At 42.1% G+C, this 22,639-nt stretch overlaps 1 protein-coding gene across 1 annotated transcript in view; it reads left to right on the top strand.

The window, feature by feature from the left end:
- The window catches only part of LOC133954431 (alpha-1,6-mannosylglycoprotein 6-beta-N-acetylglucosaminyltransferase B-like), a 100,961-nt gene that overhangs the window by 5,688 nt on the left and 72,634 nt on the right, over positions 1 to 22,639 (top strand). Inside the window, exon 2 of the mRNA XM_062388860.1 lies at positions 1,450 to 1,562. Within this exon, the coding sequence (XP_062244844.1) occupies positions 1,450 to 1,562 (113 nt within the window). The remainder of the gene's footprint in view (positions 1 to 1,449; positions 1,563 to 22,639) is intronic.

Raw genomic sequence — 22,639 nt, 5'->3', positions numbered from 1 at the left:
TAAATTATAAATTATGGTTTGGTCGGTCACGTTGGCTGGCCGGATTTCTTTTGACATGGCACATGTCCGTAATCGGGGAAAACAAGAAATAACAATAAGTTTGGACACAGGAAACAGAATGCAAAGTGGATACGCATCGTCCATCTTTTACAGAGTCTATGCATCAATCTTGGGGAAATTGCTTCTAAAAAATGTGGTGTAAGTGGCAGACTGTCAGCCATTCTCTGTTACATAAGAATCTTCTCTTGTGGGGTATTGGACTTGTTAGTCACGGAAGCTGACAGGTATTTTGTCCAGTGGTTACGAATCACCGACTGCTCTGCCTCTCTGGCTCCCTGAAGAGTCTCGGCATAATAAGATAACCTTTGATCCATATACACTGAAGAGAGTAGCTTAACAAAGGCAGGATTTACTGATACAAAATACCAGATTTTCAACTCTTTCAAGTCAACGATCCGATTCTCTCACGGCTCGCTAACAAGGGAGAACCCACACAAGTCTCTTTTTGTTTTCTCCCTCTGAGGAACGGTAGCTTTTCAAATATACGATCTCCGACACAGTGGAGGAAAGCAGAAGTTTATATGCTACAAAGCCAGGTCTGTAGTGTAGATGTGAGTCTGCACTCCTGAAGGATCTTTACAATTTGATGCTTCGGCAACCAGCAGGACACTTTATTAACAGCACAGTGAACTGTCCTCTGTATATATTTGATATCTCTAGATGCCAGTAACTCACACTTTAAAGGAACGATTGCATTGTTTGTTGTTGCTGACCTACTTTTGTGATGTACAGAAAAATGAGACCATGGAGTACGAGACTTAACTTGGCATTTTAGCTATCTTTAGACTCATTATTAACCTTAAACGCCCTGATGATGTTTTGGGCTTTCTGCGTGCGGCTCCTGATATTTCAGAAATATCATTCATTTCGCCTGTACTTCGGGACAATCTGCTTTTCCCTTCCTATATCCCTTGTCCTAGCTTTAAGGCCAAGCAATCATATAACAACATCAAAATGTTACAAGTGCCTTTTAAGCTTAGAGTTTTTACTTTTCTTCATGGTCTTCAATTTTGCCTGCTGTGTCTTTGTTTCTATTCTCCCCTCAACTAATGATTACTGCAACACTCTCCCTCATCGTTGTATCTCTCTTTTCCGTTCCTCTTTTTTATATTTTTCTCGCTGTCGATCATTCTGTTCTGTAAAACCTGTTTTCCATCATTGTCTGAGTGTTCTTCTGCCTAAATTATTCCTTTGGTTTTTCAAATCTCTCACCCTCAATCCACTTCTTTGTCTGCCACCAAATATCTCACCTTCCATCTCTCTCCTCATCTTCATATTTTCAAAAAATGTCTTTACCTGCTCACTACAAGAATATATATAACATAAATATGTTGGTTTATATGAACTCCCCTTTAATCCGTCCCCCTCTGTCCTCCCCTTGTGTTGCAGGATATTCGTGGTGGGTATAGGCTTCTTCAGCCTGTGCTTTCTAATGACCTCTCTGGGGGGGCAGTTCTCAGCCAAGAGACTGGGGGACTCCCCCTTCACCATCCGCACAGAAGGTAATGACATGTGCTGTGTGTGCTTTTTCCTCTACGAATGAGCTGAAATGTTGTAATGTCACTGCACATTGAGAGGCCATAATTCTGATTGGTGCTGCTGGTGGTTCACTGCCAAGTTTCACCTGGTCGAAGCCCCCATCACTGGACTCCACTAATGAAATATTCTGGAATATCAAGATGTAGCAAAGAATTGATAAAGTAAACACAAGTGCCTTTGGACAACCGGTGAATACATTGCATTCATGCAACCTTCAGCCGAAAAGCAGTTTTTTTCCGGACTTGCTGTGGAGTGGGAGCGGATAAATCAACGCGCTTATAAAAGAAGATTTACTGTGTATGGCAAGTGGGACATAAACTAGAGAGGCCAGCCAGAAGCTCAGAAATTACAGTTCCAATTCCCAGCAGTGACGGCAGGGTGGGTGGCTAATATTATATCTGGGTTTCACCCGCCTTTCTCCAAGGATTCTGCACTGACGGCAGCCCTGTTCTCTCTTTCACATGGTGTGTGGGACTGAAATATTTCAAAAGGCATGTGAATATACTGTATATGTTTGATGAGCAGCTCTTAACTCATTATTTTTCTTAATGGTTAAAACTCATTCCACTTTTATCTTGCTCTATCTTTGATGGGCATTCCAGTCTAAAATGCATTTTAAGAGATCCCATCACTCAGGATTTTCTTTGAATCTTGGCTTCTCATGGGAGTCCATTAAATCGAGCCTATTAAGCCTTTGCTCTTGCCACAAGTGGAAAATTATGGTAAGAAGACATTGGATTTCCCAGCATTTCCTGATTGCCAGAAAAGTAACAGTTGCCTCTAGTTGAGCCTGATGTAATACGGCTGTAACTATTATAAGAAAGAATTTGATATGAGCAAGCACAAACTTTGCCACTAATCCTGTTACTAGTGTAAATATGGGAACATGCAGTTTTGTGCAGGGACAACTGTGGTCAGATGTCTGAGTTTTGCTCAGTTAAAGAAACTGAGAGCAGCGAAAAAAAATGCATAAGAAATGACCTGGGAGTAAAGCTCACCCTGTTAGAGCCCACACTCCTAAGACACTTTCACATCCACCTTGTTCCGGTCGGAGCCTTCTGACTTCTCAGCTCAGCCAGAGACAAAATAACGGGTGTGAAAAGTGCCTATAGGACCCTGCTCCGATCCCATGGACCAATATTTAGTCTGACTAAAAAGAGATGGTCTCAGTTCAGATTAAACTAAACAATGGTTTGGTTTGTTCAGTGTTAAAATAATTTATGGGAAATTTTGGACTTTCTACTACTTGCAGCAAGACAGGTTCAAACAATTGAAGAAAAAAAAGCATAAGCATTTCACGGTTTGCTTACAGACTAACAATATTAATGTTGAACAATAAGGACGTTCATTTGCCGCTTAAGAAGTGGAGTTGAACACAGCACCGGAAGTCGGCGATGCTCGTTATTATACCATAAACACATAACAGTGGCAAGGCAAATCAAGAAATGACCTGGTTCATTGATTTTCCCACTGCACTAACAACACAACAACTTCAGGCGACGCCCCTTTACAAATTCATCTATGTTAAGTTTAGGTAGAAGCGGCCCACGTAGGTGATGAAGACAGGACGTTGGTATGCAAAACTAAATCCCTCCGCCTAAGTAGGAATTTGAAACCAAAGCTAGCAGGATCAAATGCAAACAATGTAACAAAGAGATGAACCTTGGTTGTTGTGCTCCTGTTGCGTGGACATTGAAGCCTGCTTCTGGCAAACCCATATCTCACCAGTGGAACATCATTAACACATTGGCCAGCCAGCAATATCACATAGCCCAGAGGGGAAGGCTGACTGTCACTGGCGTGAGTGGGGGGACAAATGGGGTGCCATCGTAATCTCCTGCTGTACAAGGTGCGAAGATAGAAAGCCAGAGGTCGTTTTGTGGAGGCCGACCACTTCTCCTGAGTTAAAAGTAGAAATCCTGTGTTCTGTGTGTAGCACGTGTGATCCCTTTTTGAGGTCGAGGCATGTAACGCATCAGCTTGCATGCATGTGAGTGCGAGTAAAAAATAAAAGGAACGGAGCAAATGTTACTCTAAGTGTGACTCAGTCAGGTGTTGGTGTGTGTGAGCATGTGGTGTGTGTTGCGATCAGTCACGGTGAAAGATGAGTCACTGAAAATGGAAACAAAAAATAGCAGATGTAACTGAATGCCGGGATAAAGAAACATCTTAAAAACCAGGTGCTGTGTGTGTGTGTGAGAAGGGGATAATGGAACAGAGGCGGGGGGTGGGGGGTCATTTGGGATTACTGTGTTTGTGATAAATTGAGATTACTCTGTTGGTCTGATAAATTAGGATTGGTGTGTATGTGTCAGTGTTTCTTAGTCAAATGTACTTGATTAATCAACTACTCATGCGATGCAGCCTGGGAAGACATCTGGAGCAAGCTCATTAAAACTGTGTAGTGTCCAACTGTTCATCCCCCGAGGAGCTTACTTTGTTTGTGTGTGTGTGTGTGTGTGTGTCACTCTGCATGCATTTGTGTGTGTCACTCTGCATGCATTTGTGTGTATTCATTTATGTATTTAAACACTTTTCTGCTTGTCTGCACACAAAAGATCTCCACTATCCCTATCATCCACAGCGTGTGTGTGCTGTTTGTGTGTGTCACCCTCTTTCCTCCCCTTTATGCAGTGTCTCTGTGGCCTTCTACCACACACAGTTGTCGCTGCTTCCTCCTTTTGTTTGTGTTTTTATGTATGTTTGTGATGAGCTGGCAGGAAATTGGCTGTTTAATGGGGCGACCGCGGCAATGTGGGACAAGATTGAGACCAGAGAGACTGAGAGACCGATCCATCTGCTCTCTGAAAATCAGGCCCAAAAAAAACAACTGGCCCTTTCATTAAGCCTCCACCTGCCACCTGCAGACACACACGCAGACACAGACACACAGACACACACAGTTTTCCACTGTGTTTCATTAAGTACATGTAGCTTCTGGCCGATTTCTCATGGGGAAACATTCACCATCTTGCATTGCACAGTTTTCTATGAATCCTACAAAGCTGAGCAATGTAACTTTGTGGAGAATTTATGAAGGGGGTAGTTTTCATTTGACAAGATTTCACTTAGCTATTCAACCTTTTTAGACATAAGCGTGTTTGTGACCACCTGACAGACACCAAGAGAAACCTAGTACCGAAAATAATCGTTCAAGCCAGCAAATGATCATTTCACTTGCTTTACACTTAACAAACATGATTTTTTTAACAGAGGTGTTTCCACTCTGCATCCTTTTTGATGTGTATTTTTGGTGTTCTTAGACCAAAACAAAAAACTAATAAAAAAGGGAATTGGTTTCATACCACATTCAAAGCTGTAGCTGTCACACGTATCATTTAATCCCAGTTAAACTTTTCAGCACATCATAATCGTTTCAATCTTGTGATCTTAGAAGCTCTGAATTAAGGCCTCCAACCTGGAGAGTTGTGAATCAGTCTATACTCTGACGCTAACATTCCCATTAGCTCAAGCAGCAGCAGTGCAGAGCCGTCAACACAACCATCAACTGACCTGATACATATTTACTGTTGCGATCATTGTCAGTCATCATAATGGCACTTTCCTACTGCCAAATTTAAATGTTTAATTACATTAATAATATAAGTGTCTGACAAATATACCACTAATGCATTGACTTGTCCAACTTTTTCTTTAGATTTAGATATTCAGTCATGTGCTTATTTCAAGAGCAAAACTTTTCTTCACAAATTGTAACAAAGCTTTTCCATCGAAAGGTTATTTTATCACGACACAGCATTGAAGGCTGCGTTCTTTTGTCCGCTGCCTTAGGCTCTCTCTCTCCCTTTCTCTCCCTCTCTCTCTCACTCTCTCTCAAACATGACCTCTAAATGGAAACACTTCATTGCAACAATGGGGCGTGTGTGCTTCTTAAAAAGGTCACTGTTTCCTCAATGATGATGACTGAATTTAGGACATTTCCGTGTTTTTATACACAGCAAACATTGTGGACTCAAAAAGCCAACGACCGTAATCTGCATCAGTTTGGTCCCTGGAAGCCATCAGCAATATTTGTATCATTACTGTCCATTTCTATAATTCCAAAATATAACTGATTTCCAATGTCATTTTAAAAGAGTGGGTGTGCTTATGCTGCTCATCATCATCCGCCACGTGTTGACAATCAAGCCATCAAGAACACAGTAGCAGACGAGTGGCTCTTCTGTAAACTCACAGCATTTCATCTCACATTATGCCACAGTCATTTTATCCAGATATGAGCTTGTTGTTTGTAAACGGCAACAACCAAATGTGTGTAGGGCTTTGTCCCCTTAGCAGGAGTTGCACGGATAGCGATTGTTGTATTAGCTGAATTTCTCCGCCACCTCTCGCTTCTATGGATTATCGGCTTCCACCGGCGGTCCAGAGTGCTGGGTTCTCACTCAAATCCCCGTCTCTCCCCAGTCACTGTGAAACTCATCAACAGCTGCGAGATGGAGAAAGGGAGAGGCTCAATTGTGAAAATGAAGAAAAATGGAGTAGGGAGAAGGAGGTGGACGTAGAGCGGAGATTGTGTGTGTGTTTGTGTGTGTCTGTGATTAAACAAGAGATTTCTATATGAGACAGATGAAAAAGATGGATGAAAGGTATAATGACTAGGATTTATTTCCCTAGATTAAAATAAATCAGACATAAGAGAGATGTTAACTTGATCAGGGACCTTCCCTGCGGAGCTTGTTCATACTCTGCAATTCATTACTTTAACAAGGACCCATGACAGTCCCTTTACCCTAAGCATGTTACTCACTACACTGTTTGTTGAATCTGAAAGACTCTGAGCTTCCTGGGTGGGTCCCTGATGGGAGAGAGAATATAAATTTATATTTCTGGGTCAGTAATACATTTCACATTCCTCTCATCTGTGTGTTCATTGGCCAATCACTTATGAAAACCGTCATCCACGCTCTGTGATTTATAAAATGGAAGATTTATAATTGCCCGAAGGAGAGCACTGTTTACATCCAAGCGGGGGCCGAGACAAATCGTTGTTTGACTTGCATTAAACTCCGTTCGGTGGTGTCCGTCTGAAAGTTTCCACGCCACCAGTCAGAAAAAGACTCACTCCAATGTGTCACACTCCCAAAAGACACCGTTGTCCTGAGAGGACCTCCGCTGAGTTTACGCTGACGATGGTAAACGCAGCTTACGGGCAGGTACATACTCATCCTGCAGATACATTAACACGTGTGTACATCAGTATGCAGTAACTGTTCAGGTTGAGGACGGCATACAGCCCCTCCCTGTGGTTCCCTTTCATGTTTTTTTCACGCTAGATGTCCATCTCTATCACAGATTCCCTGCAGTAATGTTTCCTTCCCATCACTTCATGTTGAATAAATCTGGCATGACAATCATCTGTGTGCGTGCATGCGTGTGTGTGTGTGTGTGTGTGGCGCTAGGTGCAGCAGCAGAGTCACTCGGGGGGGGGGGGGGGCTACACTGTATCAGTGCACTCGTAGCCTTTGGGAGTTTGAATGGACTGTGTGTGTGTTTGTGTTTGCATCTGGGTTCAGGAGTGTGTGATTGTCTCCTGGTAACACCATCAACTAAGTGCTAATATAATCTGGTTTGGCAGTGAGTGACTGAATGTGTATGTGTGTCTGTCTGTTTCAGTAGGTGTGTATTCCTGACTAAGTACAAATATCTAGAAGACAAGTTAAAATTGTATAATCCATATAGCAAGAAAAGTTTCTACTCGATTCAACTTGATAAGATACCTTTAATATGGTTTCACTTGTAAAAGGAATGGGGTTTAAGGTCATGTTCAGGTTAAAGACAGGGTGTGTAGGATTTAGTGACAAGTTTTGAGGTTGGAGATATCAACCAACTAAATACCCCTCCCCTCATCCCTGCCCATGCAAATGTCCTAGTGGACTTCAGGTAAAATAAAAATGGGCCTTTCTCGGGCCAGTCTTTGGTTGTCCAAAAACAGAACCCAAAACCTATTACCAAGGAAGAGGTTGTAGTGAAGGTAGCTCTAACAGAAATACTGCTGATATGATTGTACTGTTCCAGCAGAAAGAGAGAAATCGTGGGCGGTGTAGGGCCCTAATTGCCACATGTGATTGAATACGATTGGACAGTCAGCTGGTAAGCCGAGCAGCTGTTGAACCACTGATGGCAAAGCAAATGAAAAAAACTGATGAACCAGCTTATACCAGCAGACCTGCAGTGCTCTGACTGACCTAAGGATACGCTGTAGCTCCTCATTTGTGAGGGTAACACCACCCGTCCCTGTGCAGCTTGGACTAACGATCACCAGCATCAGAGTTCCATTCCTGCATCATCCTGACACAATGTCACAATCACATATTATATGCATTGGTCGCTGTGTGTGTTGTTGAGATTTTGACAATCTGTGCACATATTCTTGGTCATGTCCATTTGTGCGACCTACACCATTGCTAACATGTTCTGTACCCGTGGAGGATGATTTATGGTTACACATTAGGACAAAGGTCATAGTCGGTGGACATTTACGTTCTCCATCATCTCCAAGGGATAACTCTGACCATCCAGAGTCCATTAAAAACCAGCAGCACACACGTTATATCCACTACCCACAAGTGCTAGATTTTGGAACTTGGCCTGCGACTGTTGAACACACCTGGACTGTTACACACTACAAGTTTCCTTCCCCTCTCTACAAACTTCGGGGCAGTCACCATCTTATGCCATGCTAGGCAATTCCTAACACCAATACATATTAATGAAAAAGCCTATCCAATTTCCAAGTGGAGAGGGCCATTGTTCTGACCTGAGTGCTATTACCCGGCCGTGAATGAGAAATTTCTCCACAGCACATTATATTATGGTTATGTCTGTGGGAAGGTTACTCTACGGCAATATGCTGTCTCAATTACCAGGCCAGCATCAAGTTTTGTCTATAGGTCGCTAGCTCATCATTTCCTCGGCCATAAGCTGGTTATTTTCCTCGGCCCTGATGGGTCACACTCGAGCGTGCATGTGCTTCCTCGCTGCAGATCTACTCTAATGGTGTTTACGAAGCCATGGCCTGTGTTGCCTAACTGTTTTTGGAAGCTAAGACTACTGATTGTATTATGTCTCTGTTGACGATAAAGGCGGCTGTATTTTTCTGGTTTCTTTCCTGGTTCGTCTGATAAAGTCATAAAACACACCAAGCGTGACTCGAGATTATTCCTTTCCCTCAAGCGACCTCTTTTTTCCCCCCGCCACTTTCTCCTTCCCTCCAGCTCCTCATTCTCACTCATTTCTTTCCCTCGGAGATGAATACATTCAGGATAATTGCCGGCTGTGTTTTTTTTCTGTGTTTCCTCTGCTCCTCTCTCTTTCCCGCTCTGCGTGTCGAATTCAGTTGGACAGTTCCTCCACAGCCGAAACAGACACTTCTGCCTTTGTTTGATAAGTCTGACAGTGCCGATTACTGCAATGCAGGGGGATTGATTCATCAGATTCAAAGTGTGAAGCGGAACTGGGCGAGGAAACATTTTATTTGGAGACATTTTAGTATCTTCTAAGTGACAGATTTGACTCAAATAAATCACGAAGCTGGCTTTCAGATGGTTACCAGACAACCATGAGCCAAATATAGAAAGCTAGCCCTTCAGCCTTTTTGTTCATGTGCAGTTGACCCTGTGTCTTGTGTGGACTTTCCGTCTGTTGAGAAACATTATTGTTCTCATGTTTAGAATATTATAAGAAATGAGACTATAATCATGATGCTGAAAAGCCTTTATGTCCTCTATATGCCACAGATACAGTCAGGAACAGCTGTGGCTCAGATAGAGTGGCTCATTGACAAATTACCCAGTTGGTGGTAAGCGGTTTGATCCCAGTTTCCTCCCAGTTTCTTTCATTCCCTGTACTGAACGGTACATGATCAAGATACTGTACCCTGATGTCCCTGATGAGTGAAATATGATAGAGGATGTGCTGCTCATTGATGCGCTGTATGAATGCTTGTTTGAATGGGTTGATGGTAAAATTGAAAGGTAGTACTTTGAGAGGTCCTCGAGGCTAGAAAAATTCGATATTACAATGCAGGCATTTACAATTAGTGTTTTAACAGCGTTGCCCCAAGGCAAAGAACGAGATGATGCCAAGCCGCTCTTTTACCAATGAAGGCTTCCACAACAATACTGTGGTGAAATGAAGGATTGATTAAAAAAACTTTTTTTCTATCTCAAGTAAATTCACCCTGAAAACTAAGCTGGAAAAATAGTGGGAACATTCGGTTTATCACAGAAAACAGGGCAATTTCAATTTTGCAGTTGCATTATTAATATATACCATTAACCGCAGTCCAAGTCTCATGGCAATTTGCTCAAACAATTCAGTCATATCGGGAAATTTAAATACAAAAAAATTAAGTTAAAATGAACTGGTGGGCTCATCATCACAAGGGGACATGAAAAACAGTCTGACCGGGGATTTGTGAGCAGTTGCTATACAATTGGCATACAACATACTGCACTCCAACAATGTATGCAATCCAAGATGACCCCTGATAGAAATGAATAAAAGCAGAACTAAGCCGACGTGAGAAAGGCATGCGTACGCTTCCATAAATAGACTGCGTTCCTAGAGCTGATTTTAGATTAGGGGCACAGCATATCTCATATACTAAATGCACTGTATCTGAGCTGCTTTGTTAGATATGGTGCTTATGTAGCGGTACATCGCCTGTGAGGGCACGGGTGCTATTTCAGGAAACGCTGTGAGGAGGAAGTGACACGTCTCTAAGGGCAGTGGAGATGCAGTGGAGATGGATGAGGAGCAAACAACAGATGAGAGAGATAGCACTAATCAGACTCAACTCTACTCTGCCTGGCCTGTTTGTTGTGTTTGATTTACATTGCTTGCTGCGGCTCTCTTCTCATCTTTCTTTCTCTCCCTCTCTCTTTTTTGGTCTTTCGCCTTGGCCTCTAGTCTGAGGGCGGTAAATATGATTGTTTGTCAGCAGGGCAAGTTGGTTTGGAAGTTTGATGTAAAGGGGCATTAAAGGACTGAGATGATGCTGTTAATTAAGAATGAGTAGCAGGATGGATCTTTCTTGTTTAATATGATGCCTCCTAAGGGTCTGATCGGTGATCTAAGTAATGTATTTGGATTTCCCGACGTGCACACATTAATAATGAATGCATAAACTCTCAACTAATGCACTCCCTCCCTCTATCTTTCGCTGAGTGAAACTTTCTATCCAACAGTACTTCAACCTCTCCATCGCTGCAGGATGAACACATAAGAGTGGTCATTCTGTCAGGTAGAGGCACAGATCGAGAGAAGCACTGCACAAATAAAGACCTGAAAGAGGCGAGATTTGAGCAGGAGCACTGTGAGTTTAAGAGCTAGACGGATTTACCCTGAGGTGTGTGTGGGTTTGTGTGTGTGTCGGTGTGGGTTGGGGTGGTGGTGTGGGGGTTGTATGTTATATCTTTGTGTGGACTCCACTAGAATACAATTATAATCTGTCTATCATATTGATTAGGGTGTTTACACGAGCTGCTAGAATATTCCATTCATATTCCTGTTGCAGAGCCTAATCTGATTGGCTCATGTCAACATCGTGTCCACTACGTCGTAGGTCTGAAGAATTTTAAAAACCCCATCCAGAAGTAGTTTAGTGCCCAGTGCTACAGTGTAGGGTTAGGGTTTGCTTCAAAACCCTCTCTATATTGTTAACACTCGAATCCAGGGCATTTGTAGTCAAGCTGCTGGTATCTCATAAGCCAATGTTGCAAAAGCCTGTGAAAACATTTCTACAAGAATTAAGAAGATACATGTCTAAATAATGCAGCTGTTCGATTAGTGATACACAAACTATATTCATTTATTTAATCATTAAAAAATTACAATTTATTACCTTAAGTGCAGAAGTCGACCCCAAATGTCAGAGTCGGGACAAAATATCAGTGTTTGTTAGATGCTTGTGTAGGTTAGCATTTGTTAGCTATGGCCAGAGATTCCTGTCAGTTCTCCTGCTGTCACAGCCCCCACCTACCTGCCATTCCTTCCATCATGTTTCTAACACAAACAACAAATGCTGCACTTGCTGCATCTCAGAATCAGAATCAGAATTCTCTTTATTGCCATGTATATTTGCACATACAGGAAATTGCCTTGGTGTGGTTGGTGCACTGTACAAACAACAATATAAAAACAACATCTTGGAGACTTGCTGACTTTGGTTGATGCTGGACAGTATCAACCAAATCATCAGAGTTATAATTGTAATGAAAGATTAAACGCCTGTGTGCGTTCTTTGAAGATGACTGAAAGGAATGGGTAGGGAAAGCAACATGAGAGGAGACAAAGTCTCAGTGTAGAGTAGCTAAGATGTTTCCATTTTTGAAGCAGGGGACACACATGGGCACAAAGCTAAATTAAGACGCTGGCCTGCTGAAAACATTACAACACTGACTTTCACACACTCATCGCACACAGTCACTTGAATTTGCTCAACCAGTCTGGCCCTCTCCTGTCTTATTCTGTCTCTATCTCTCTTTAGCCTCCCTAGCCCTCGAAGCACAACAACTTGCACTAAAATACGTGATGTCAACCGGTAGTAGACACTTCTTAATCCACCATTAACCTGAGTGTGTGTGACACTTTCAAAACAACATTACATTTTTTGACATTTGCAAAAAGCAGCATAAAGAAATATAAAACTGAGGATTCATCCACCATCACTCTCCTGCCCACAAAGACACAGACACACACACACACAACCACACACACACACACACACAACCACACACACACACACACACACACACACACACACACACACACACACACACACACACACACACACACACACACACACACACACACACACACACACACACTGATCAATCAAACAGGTGTAACTCAGTTCTCAATGCGGCAGACAGCTTATCTCTGTTTTCTGTCCACATGTCCACACTCTGGAGGTATACTGGTGACAGTCTATTAACTGTGCGACCCGCATTGAAGAATTCCCTCTCAGCTGGTCCCAGGATTTCTTTTGAATGTTTTACTTGGAGTCACATTGTTGTCGGTTAATGGTTTAACAGTTAATGATGAACATCCCTGCGTCTTGGAACCATGTGGCAGTAATAATCACACCTGCAGCATTGATATTAGACATTGATACACAAGCTCTCTCTAATGACCACCTTATCAGGATCAGTGTCTGTTAACTGATTTATCTATACCCCTGTGACATGTACTCAGACAATGATAAATGATGCAAACTAAAGAAGGAGAGAAGGTGAACAGATTGTAGTTAAATTATTCTTATAATTAAAAGCGCTAGACTCCTTTTTAAAAATCTTACAGATATAAGAATAGAATTAAATGTACCTGACTCAAACCAATACTCAGTATTTTAAATTATTTGCAGCTGGTCTTCATAGTTGATAGTGTTGCTCATCTTGTGAACTCGTGCATGATAAAGAAAGCTTCACGGAGGATCCTACCATTTCTCAGTTAATGAATATTTCATGGACTGTTTTAATCTAATGGATGCTCAGTCTGAAAGACGTATTATGGCTAATATGTGAATTAGCCTCCTGATAATCAGGCGCTGGTGATAATTAATGCCTGCGTTTACTGTAATAATATTGTAAAACATTTCAGGCCACGTGCTGATTGAAAACAAGCCCTCCATTGTTCTACCTAGACGTGCCTGCTGCCTGCTGACGCATCTCCTCCACTCGAGAATCTATTCGGCAGCTTACTGAACTGATCCGGTAGCATGTGTGCCTTTGGCTCTTCCTCTCCCTGGGAAATTTTAAATGGCATTACCTGTCATCCCAGATGATAGGTCCCATTCGTTTTACAGTGAATGAAAAACACACAGAGGCCCAACAGAAAAAAAACAATTTATGAAGGGTTTTCCCAAATCTCTCATTCACTGTTTTCTGTCGTGTAACATTCAGGTTCGTCTGCTGAGAAATGGATCACGTTTGAATGAGAACGGCTTTAACAAGCGCAAACCATTTTTCCTTGTCAGTAATACTCCCCTTACAATACCTCTGGCAGTGTACAGTCACTTTCCTGGGATTTTCAACTGCGCGACTTGAATCGTGTTCACTTCAAGCACAAGTTGAGCTGCAGTGACACAAGCGAAGCATGAAACACCAGACTCTTATTAGAGCTGTTGGCTCATAGCAGTAACCGGAAAATAAATAAATCTTGGGCTATCAGTGCACTGTGCTTTTTGTATTTGTCTAGATGTATGTGGGGGTGTGTGCCTATGAGAACATTCATGTCAAGGTATTGTGTCTCTTCCTGCGTGCATGTGATTTCATTGGTTTAATTTCTTCTAAATTTGGATGTAATTTTTTTTAATGCCCTCAGGTGATCAAGTTGGATTAATGCACTTTGACTGATCACGCTCAGTTCCTTAATGGGTCCGCTCAAGGCGGCGTCAGTCTCCATGGATCACACCATAGGCCATCAGTCTGTGAAGAAATGCCTCCGACTCAGCATCTAAAGGATGAGGAATCTTGAAGTATACACATGAACATGCAGTTCAGGCCGGAGATATTCACACATACACACCAGTGGTCTCATTGTTTCCAGACACACGGTATATAGGACATGATATTCACACATGCACCAACTCCAGCTCTCTCTCTCTCTCTCTCTCACACACACACACACACACACACACAAAGCTAACTATACCCGCAAGCTTTCGAAGCAGCTGAGCTCACACAGTTTAGCAAGTCGATGGATAAAATTCCCTCGAGCCCCTCAGCACTGCTTTGTGCAACTAAAATCCATGCTTCATTCATATCCAGTGAGCATTTTCTCAGCAATTAAATGTGCATCACACATAACACAGCTACATATGCATAGTTGTTAGTGTATCTTCTTTTATAATGCTCTGAGGTGGGTTTTTTTTAAATTTGAGAATATTATAGATCTGTTTCAGTGTGAAGGGCCTCCTGGTGGTGTGGTGGTTAGAGCTCTCACAGGTTTAAACCTGCTGGCCGATCAGAGCTGCTCTGTGTGGAGCCTGCATGTTCTCCCCGTATCTGCGTGGGGTTTTCTCCAGGCACTATGGCTTCCTCCCTCAGTCCAAAGACATACATATTAGATAACCTGGAGACTCAGTAGGTATAAGTGTTAGTGGTTGTTTGTCTCTATATAGTTGTTCCTAAGATACGCTGGCGACCTGTTCACAGTGGAAAGGACAAGCAGTATAGATAATGGATGGATGTTTCAGGGTAACTCAGCCAATGAGGTGTGTGTGTTGTTTCAACGTTTCAACAGTATGACCATAACACAAGATGCATATTTCATTTGTGTGGAGTTTGTCTATATTATCATCAAATTCATAGTCTCTCTCTCATGCTGGTTTATATTAACTGTCTATCAAGTGTTCTTTAGCTGCCAGTGTTATTGCTACATCCAGTGCTTTGGAAACAAAGCCAAACCACTCAAAGAGAATTGCGATTTAATTATATATATATATATCATTACAGTGCACACTTTAGCAAATAGGTGAGGTAATTAAATATATTAAAACGGATGTAAGATAAACTTTGCTCCACAAAGATCGGTTTAATCAGACAGAAAGAACGGTCGTGTTTTGCTGATCTGTCAGGACCAACATTTCAATTGTGTTCTCCCTTTGTACCAATCTCCGAGCCCATTGTCCATAGTCTGACGATGAATTAGCATCTGGGACCATGGCCTGTAATTTTGAACTTCCGGTGAAGACGGTTGATATTCGGGCAAGACGTTTTCAATTTGCTGTAAACCAACTACCGACTGACGAGTTCACACAAATCAAGTGCTTCTCTTACTTTTAGTAGGTGCTTCAGGGCTAGACCACATGCTGGCTACACTCTGTTAACAGCTGTCTGCAAATGAATGCAGACGAATTAAAAACCTGAAAGCTGATGAGTTTTGGTCAAAGTGTTCCTCTTGTCTTGCTCTCCACATGGACTGTTAACATGTGGGCAAACAAGGCCTGATCAAATATGATTGTTTAACAATAATAACGCTTCCAGCCCCACGCCAGTTTTGTTTAAATAAAAAAACTAAAAAATATATTGCTCTAGAAATGAACATGTCCTTGAGCACTCAGGTAATGGTTTAAAATGTTATGATATTAAAGATAATAGTAATGTCACACAAACTTAACATTTATATAATTTAAAATAATACAATGACTGAGGTTGAGTTTTGCAGTGTAATTATACTCAAGCAAACTGATGAACAAAAATAAGTTGTGTGTTTCAGGGCTAAGAGAAACACACCTTGCATTGTATACAACAGTTTCTATTAATTACTCTTCTAGTTCCAAGTCACTTGCAGAACTTTAATCCTTGAATATGGAGACGGATAATTAACATAAGAATACACACACAGTCTAATTTCATATGCCACACATTAAGAACTGGTAGTGCAATTATATATTTATTGGCCTTCGTATTCAGATACATATGAACAACACAAACACACTTGGCACTGTCTAGTCACCATCATCAATATTTCAGAATATCCTCCTCAGCACAGGGGAATTAATGAATAATTGATTAGTCATCCTGTGGGATTTAATGTGTGTGTTCGTTGCATGCACGGTGTTGTGGTTTCTGTGCTGTGCCTCTGTGTGCATGTCATAGAGTGGTGTGTGCATGTTTCTGCTGTGCCAGCTACAGTATAATCAAAGCACACTTTTAACTTTAAGTGACCAGCAATGCTATCCACACTCACTTAGTACCAAATCCCCAGTAACCAACAACTCACTCAGCAAGGAAACATAAAGATAAATCTTATTTGGGAGAATAAAGGGTCGGCATCAGCACAATAAAACACTGCACTGTCTCCGGTAGCTGTAAGATAATGCCATCAGGCAGCGACCACAGAGTGTCGGCTGCAGACGGAGGCTTATTGAAGTCGACGTGTCTGTCAGATTCAGCCGAGAGGGAGACAGATCAGAGGCGAAGCTGTAAACTGTGACCCGGTTGATTTAGGGAAATGCAGCGTTAATGAGAATTATCATGCGGAACCAGTTTAATTATTCGACCAGCGATAAGACCTCAGGGTCGGTGCGATAAAAGTAATAACCATTTCTCTTGGTGATCAGTCAAGAGTGTCTCTAAAGCACATATTAAATTAAAGAAAGCTTTAACTTGAGCTTAGGTAGAGCAAGCAATAAGGAAAACATAACTATATACACATATATAATGATGCGCCACTGAAGGAATGGATGGAGGTAGTAAAAGAGTTTGACTGCTACAGGTAAATAAACAAAAAGGGCTTTCACTGGAAGAGGCTAGTGAAAGTGGTTGTAATTTTAGACTCTGGTTTGGTTTAAGCAGCCAATCCTTTCATTTTATAATTTGCCTGGCCTGCAGGAAATATGTAAAACCTCAGTGCTCTTGATGTTGGATTCACAATGTGTAGTGATTTGTATGATTTTTAAGTGGGACACCTGCTCATACACATTAGAGGATGATTATTTTTGATCATTAGCCTCACCAAGTAGCTTGTTTATTTTTTTTATCTTCCGCTGGTTTGTTTGTGTATTGGTTGCCTTCTCAGCAGGATTGCACATTAATGACTGAATGTTCTTAAAAGTGGGATTTTTCTCACATTCTTGACACTGTATTTGTGTTATCTGTGCAGTCTACAGCGTGACCTTCTGCTTTTGTATTTGCTTTCAAATGATCAAGATAAAAGCTTTAAAGTAATTTGTGTTCCACAGCCAACTGATTTGAAAACTGTAAAGAAGACACTGTATAAAACAAACCCCAATGTCCACTGTGCTTTTATTCAATCAAAGTTAAGTCAGCAAATAGAACCTTCATAATCTTGACTGGATGTACTGTTTTCTGTTGTACTGAGGTGGAAAACACAGATATGGTTTGTATGAGACGTACATCAAATCATAACAGGTGTTTCATTATATTTATGCATGCTTTAGAGTAGCTACCTGCTGCAAGCTGTGCTCACTGAAAATGTAAACAGTGGCCTCTGTTTTCTGATTTACCATTACGTGAAAAACGCCCTCAACAGTTGGTGCTTAAATATTCCATTAGCGAGTTAAAGTTTGGGGGAAATTTCAACTTAAAAAAAACAAACACTTATGGCTGTTACAGCAAAATACTGGAGCAAATATTTATCCCAAATTAGTGGAGCTTTGTAGAATATGCTTGCACTCTAACAAGATGTATGCTTGTAACAAAACATTTATTGGGCTTGAGAAATTGTGAAATCTGTTTTTTGCAGTGTGAATAAACGGAACTTTATATAAACAGCTGGAAATAAATGAAATATGTGCAATACACCAGTGTGCCAGATTTTCCACATTAGTGGCAACCACTGTGTTGTATAAAGTCTGCCATTCATTTTCTATTCTGGCTATAGCTATTGGCCGAACGCCGTCAGATAAACACCTTTTCCACTTTACGCCTGAACTTCCCCAAACCCAGATGTTCATTTCAACTGTAAACATTTGTATAGCCCCAGTTTGAAACACAGCCTCCCAGTATCACAGGGCCAGATATCCATTCTGGCTCCAACAGTGGTATGTCTTTCCTCTCTTACACATGGTTTCACCAGTCCACTTCTTCATTACCTGTGAGTCAGAGTAAATAACGGGATGAGTGAAGGCGCCAGGGCGCTGAAGTGTGCCATCGAGAAATGTCTCCTGCCAAAGCGCTCTGCACAGACCGAAGCCTTGACAGATGCTAATTTATCTGCTGAGGGCTGAATTATAGAGAAAAAACACTTACAGTTCCAGAGAGAGGGAGAGGTAGAGACTGTTAGATGATATTTAAGGACAATTGGGAGTAAGGGATGCCAGGAAGGAAAGTTTGAAGATGTGAGGAATTGCAGGGATAAAGAATCTGTGAGCACATGGAATAGAGGGAGGAAGAGAGAAAGAGATAATGGAGAAAACATAGGGAAAAAAAATGATTTCAGGGGAACAGATCTTTTCATAGTGAAAATATAAAGTATCCCTACAGGATGAGAGCGGTACAGAGTGTTAGGAACATTATTTTATTCCAAATCGCTTGCAAACTACCCTTCTGGCATATGATGGCTTTTTTTTAGAACTGTTGCCAAAACGTGTTGTCTCAAATGGTTGCACAGAAAAAAAGGTCTGTCCTCTTAGGGCGTTTTCACACTGAGTATGGTTGGGGTTGTTTCCGCTCATGGAGTGATTCATTAAGGCAGATGTGAACACAGTAATCACACCCGGCTGCAGACCAAAACAATTGCGCCGAGACGCTTTAGAGGAGGTGCCCTCAGTCCAGATTACAGCCTAACTATAGGTATAAAAACGCCATGTGTTATCACAAAGCCTTTCAGCTCCAACACAAATGAAAGGGAAATTCAGGATGGGTGAAAATGAAAGTTTTGTATCAGGAAAGTTTATTCTACATCTAATTTGACATTCCTGATATTCAGTATCTGCCAGTGCTCCCTCCGTATGACAAGAGTAAGTGAATTGTGAGACCTGCCTCTGGCATGAATCTTGTTATTTCTGAAGAGCCGTGGGATGACCGCTGAAATCCACTTGTCTTGAACCAGCTTCCCCCCCTCCCTCTGTCTTATCCTTCCCTGAGGATTCTGATATGACCGTGTTTCATCGTGATGTTGATTGATTGGAGGCTTTCAGGGGATGTGGTGGAGAGGCAGGGGAGATACAGTGCATGCGATTTCTGCCCAAGGCGTGGACGTCATGTGCCCGACAATCTAACCACACTAACCACGAAACAGATTTTCTGAAAGTTAGGATGGCAATGTGACTCTGGGTCGTGCTGACTTTATGCTTTAAATCTTTGTTGTCAAGATTAGGGCCAAGGTGATAATTATACATGAATAAATAGTTTGGAATGAATCATTTTACTTCTAAAAGTAAATTCCGAAAGTAACCCCCGTTAAAAGCCTGATGAATGCACATGTTGATTAACTGACCTGGTGCCACATTCATGTCATATCACAGATAGTTAATCTGACTTACAAATTCTCGTCTTGTAAATAATGTTCATGCCAATGTCCATGTTGTTACTAGGATCGTGCCTGACGTGTTTTAGTTATAACGAAGTGCCTGAAAACCAACCTCATGTCATCAAATAACATTCATGGCAATTACACTGCAGTTAATTGATAGTGTTGGTTATTAATATGGTAATTTTTTCCATCTCTGCCGTTCATGTGATAAGAATGCTAACTGAGTTAGGTAAACACATCCACCAGGAGGTGCAGGTACAACCTTCCAAACTTTTTTCTCCCACACGTTTCCTGGATGTTTCTTTATGAGAATAAATATTGTCTGTATTTACACCACACATGCACACCCATCACAGAACAGTGTGAAGGTCATGTCATACATGTATTTCCCCTCAAAATGCTTGTACACCCTCATCTGACCGGGGCAGATACACACACACGCACTTTAAACCTCTGCACATCACCCAGTGTCAGAGTACAACACGACGCTCCATCACACTAACATACACTGACGCGGTCGTGGTAGAACAAGCCCAGCAGTTGTGCGTCTGTCTGCTATGAACAGTCATGTTGTGCTGAACTAGTACAAGTCAGCAGAGAAATGATTTCTGAGCGACAGCGACTTTTGCAGGGGGAGGACATCGAAATGAGGGTCACTGCTTCCTTCCCACACGCTTGTTAGAATGAGGCTACATCCCAAATAATATGTTTTAAGTTTTAAAAGAAATTTGGAAATGACGTTTACACCCACGTTCTAACATCATTTCCTGGAAGGCTACCCCAACAGACTACAGTTGCTGAATGCAACATGGACAAGGATGCAATAATGACTCACAACTTTACTGACCTTGCTCTCTTTGTTAGCCGCTTTTTAATTCTCCATTTTATAAAGCTTCATGTGCCTATATTTGACGGTTAAGCTATTATTCCAGCAATCTGTGACCATTTCCGTGGGTAGATGCATTGCCAGTGTACGATAATGGTCGTATGACGTTTATTATCAAGTGTGGGCATAGTGTGACAGGCGGGCCACACTGGACCCGTGAGTGGCCCATGTGCTTTCCATTTCGGCTCCCATGTGCGGCTGCAACCTAATGGTCTGTATATATATATATATATAGACTGCACTGCAATTCACGCATTCATACAGTGAATCTATGAGGGGGAACTCGAGGTTCAGTATGTTGCCCTAGGAAACCTTCGCACACAGATGGGAAAGACTGGGATCACTGACCTTCTGGTTAGAGGATGACCGCTCTACCCCCTGAGCCACAGCCATTCCAACCTGGCAACATGGTTATCTTTTAGATTGTGTATATCCACCACACGCTGCACTCACACCCGTTATGGCCGGAGTGTGCTTGCTTCGATGTTCTCATACGCATGGTGTGTGTTTGCAATCATAAACCGACAAATCAACAATGCAACACTCGCATGTATTTCCGAGGAGCACAATCCTGTTTGATGAAGAATTGGGTTGAGTTAGATTGTGGTTCAAGACAGCAATCGCTATCGCCCCATTTCATCACAGTTTCATCAAGACGCAAATACACCCACAGACGCAGACACACTCGGCTTGTCAACAGATTAACCTTTCATGCTGCATATGGGTATGCAATTTAGTTTCTGTTCAAATATTGTTTTTCTATTTGTCCCTCTCAAGTGCTTTGTGTGTGTCTGTGTGTGTGTTCACGCTGAGCGATGCCAGTGTTTCATCCTCTGTCATCATCATGAGATAAAGCATGATGATCAAGCCGACAGTGGAGTGAAGGAGTGAGAATTAAAGAGAGAGCAAATGAAAGATGAGGGGAAGTATAGAAGAAGAAGGAGATGGAAGAAGAGTGGAAATACAAGCTGAGAAGGAGCCTGTCCACTTGGAATGTGACACCTACAAAGTACAATTCAAATAAAATCCTGAGAACCGTGGGGCAAAACACCTCCTGATGAGGGACAGGAGGAAGATAAGGAGGAAGAGGAGGGTGTGATTTGTTGAGCGACAAAGTGCTAGATTACAGCGATCAGAGTCTTTCTTCATCCTTTCCTCGATCCCTTCGAAACTGAGAAGCACAGAGAAGAGAAGTGACAGAAGCCGTCAGCATTAATAGGCATTGTTGCGGTCCCATCTTTCTTTAAGTCTTTTAATATCCTCTCATCTCTCCTCATCTCCCATCAGGAAATCTAATTTGCCTTGACGGCGCTGAATGAATTATGAGAAAATGTCAAAACCAAATGAACAATAAATATTTCAAAAGCCAAACCAAGAGGGGGAAATGAAATGGAGACGAGTGTTTACACTTTACATCGTCGCCAGCTGGGCCTTTTCTATTCTTTAACGTGGGGTACAAATGAGCGTATTGATCATGCCGTCATTTCTGGCTTTACGTCTTACTAAATTGTCTTTTAGATTATTGGCATTCATTGTGTTTACTTTATTGCCAGCGCGATGTTTCTCTCCCTTCATGCTTCATCTGCTGCATTCTCATTTGCCTTCACACCGCTTTCACAGAAAACTTTCATTCCCAGCGTGCAGATAAATATAAACCCACCTCCGTCCCAATCCTCTCCCCGTCTGCACTCGGTCCTGCCGTTCCTTAGCTAACGAACGCTGGAGCTCCGACGCCATAATAATGAAGCGGCATGTAATTTGTACTAATTGAACGTAGGTGTAGAAATGAGCAGGGAAGATGTATTGGAGAATGGAGAGGTATAACGCGGCGAATAACCTCCACTCTGTCTGTCTGCCATCCCCCCCCCCCCCCTCCCCCCCAAGAGTGGAGTTTTACCGTTGATTGTGTTGTTCCCTTCACTGCAACGGAGAGGGAGGGTTGGAGGAGAATGACGAATCAGGTGAAAGTGTGCGAACAGGGCACGAGGGGGATGACAGTGAGAGAAAGACCAGGGTAAGGGGAAAAGAAGGGAAAGCTGTAGGGAGCAGTGAAGAGGGAGGGTGAAGAGGGAGGACGAAGAGGAAGTGGTTGGTGTGTGCACAGGTAAACACGCATCGTGTCTGAAGGAATCTGTGTTCGTGTGGATTGTGTATAGCTCCGTTCTAGTTCGCTGTATTTGACAAGTGCCT

Source organism: Platichthys flesus, chromosome 5 (assembly GCF_949316205.1).
Source record: "Platichthys flesus chromosome 5, fPlaFle2.1, whole genome shotgun sequence".
In the NCBI taxonomy this organism is placed as follows: domain Eukaryota; kingdom Metazoa; phylum Chordata; class Actinopteri; order Pleuronectiformes; family Pleuronectidae; genus Platichthys; species Platichthys flesus.
This window is presented reverse-complemented; position numbering and strand designations above follow the sequence as displayed.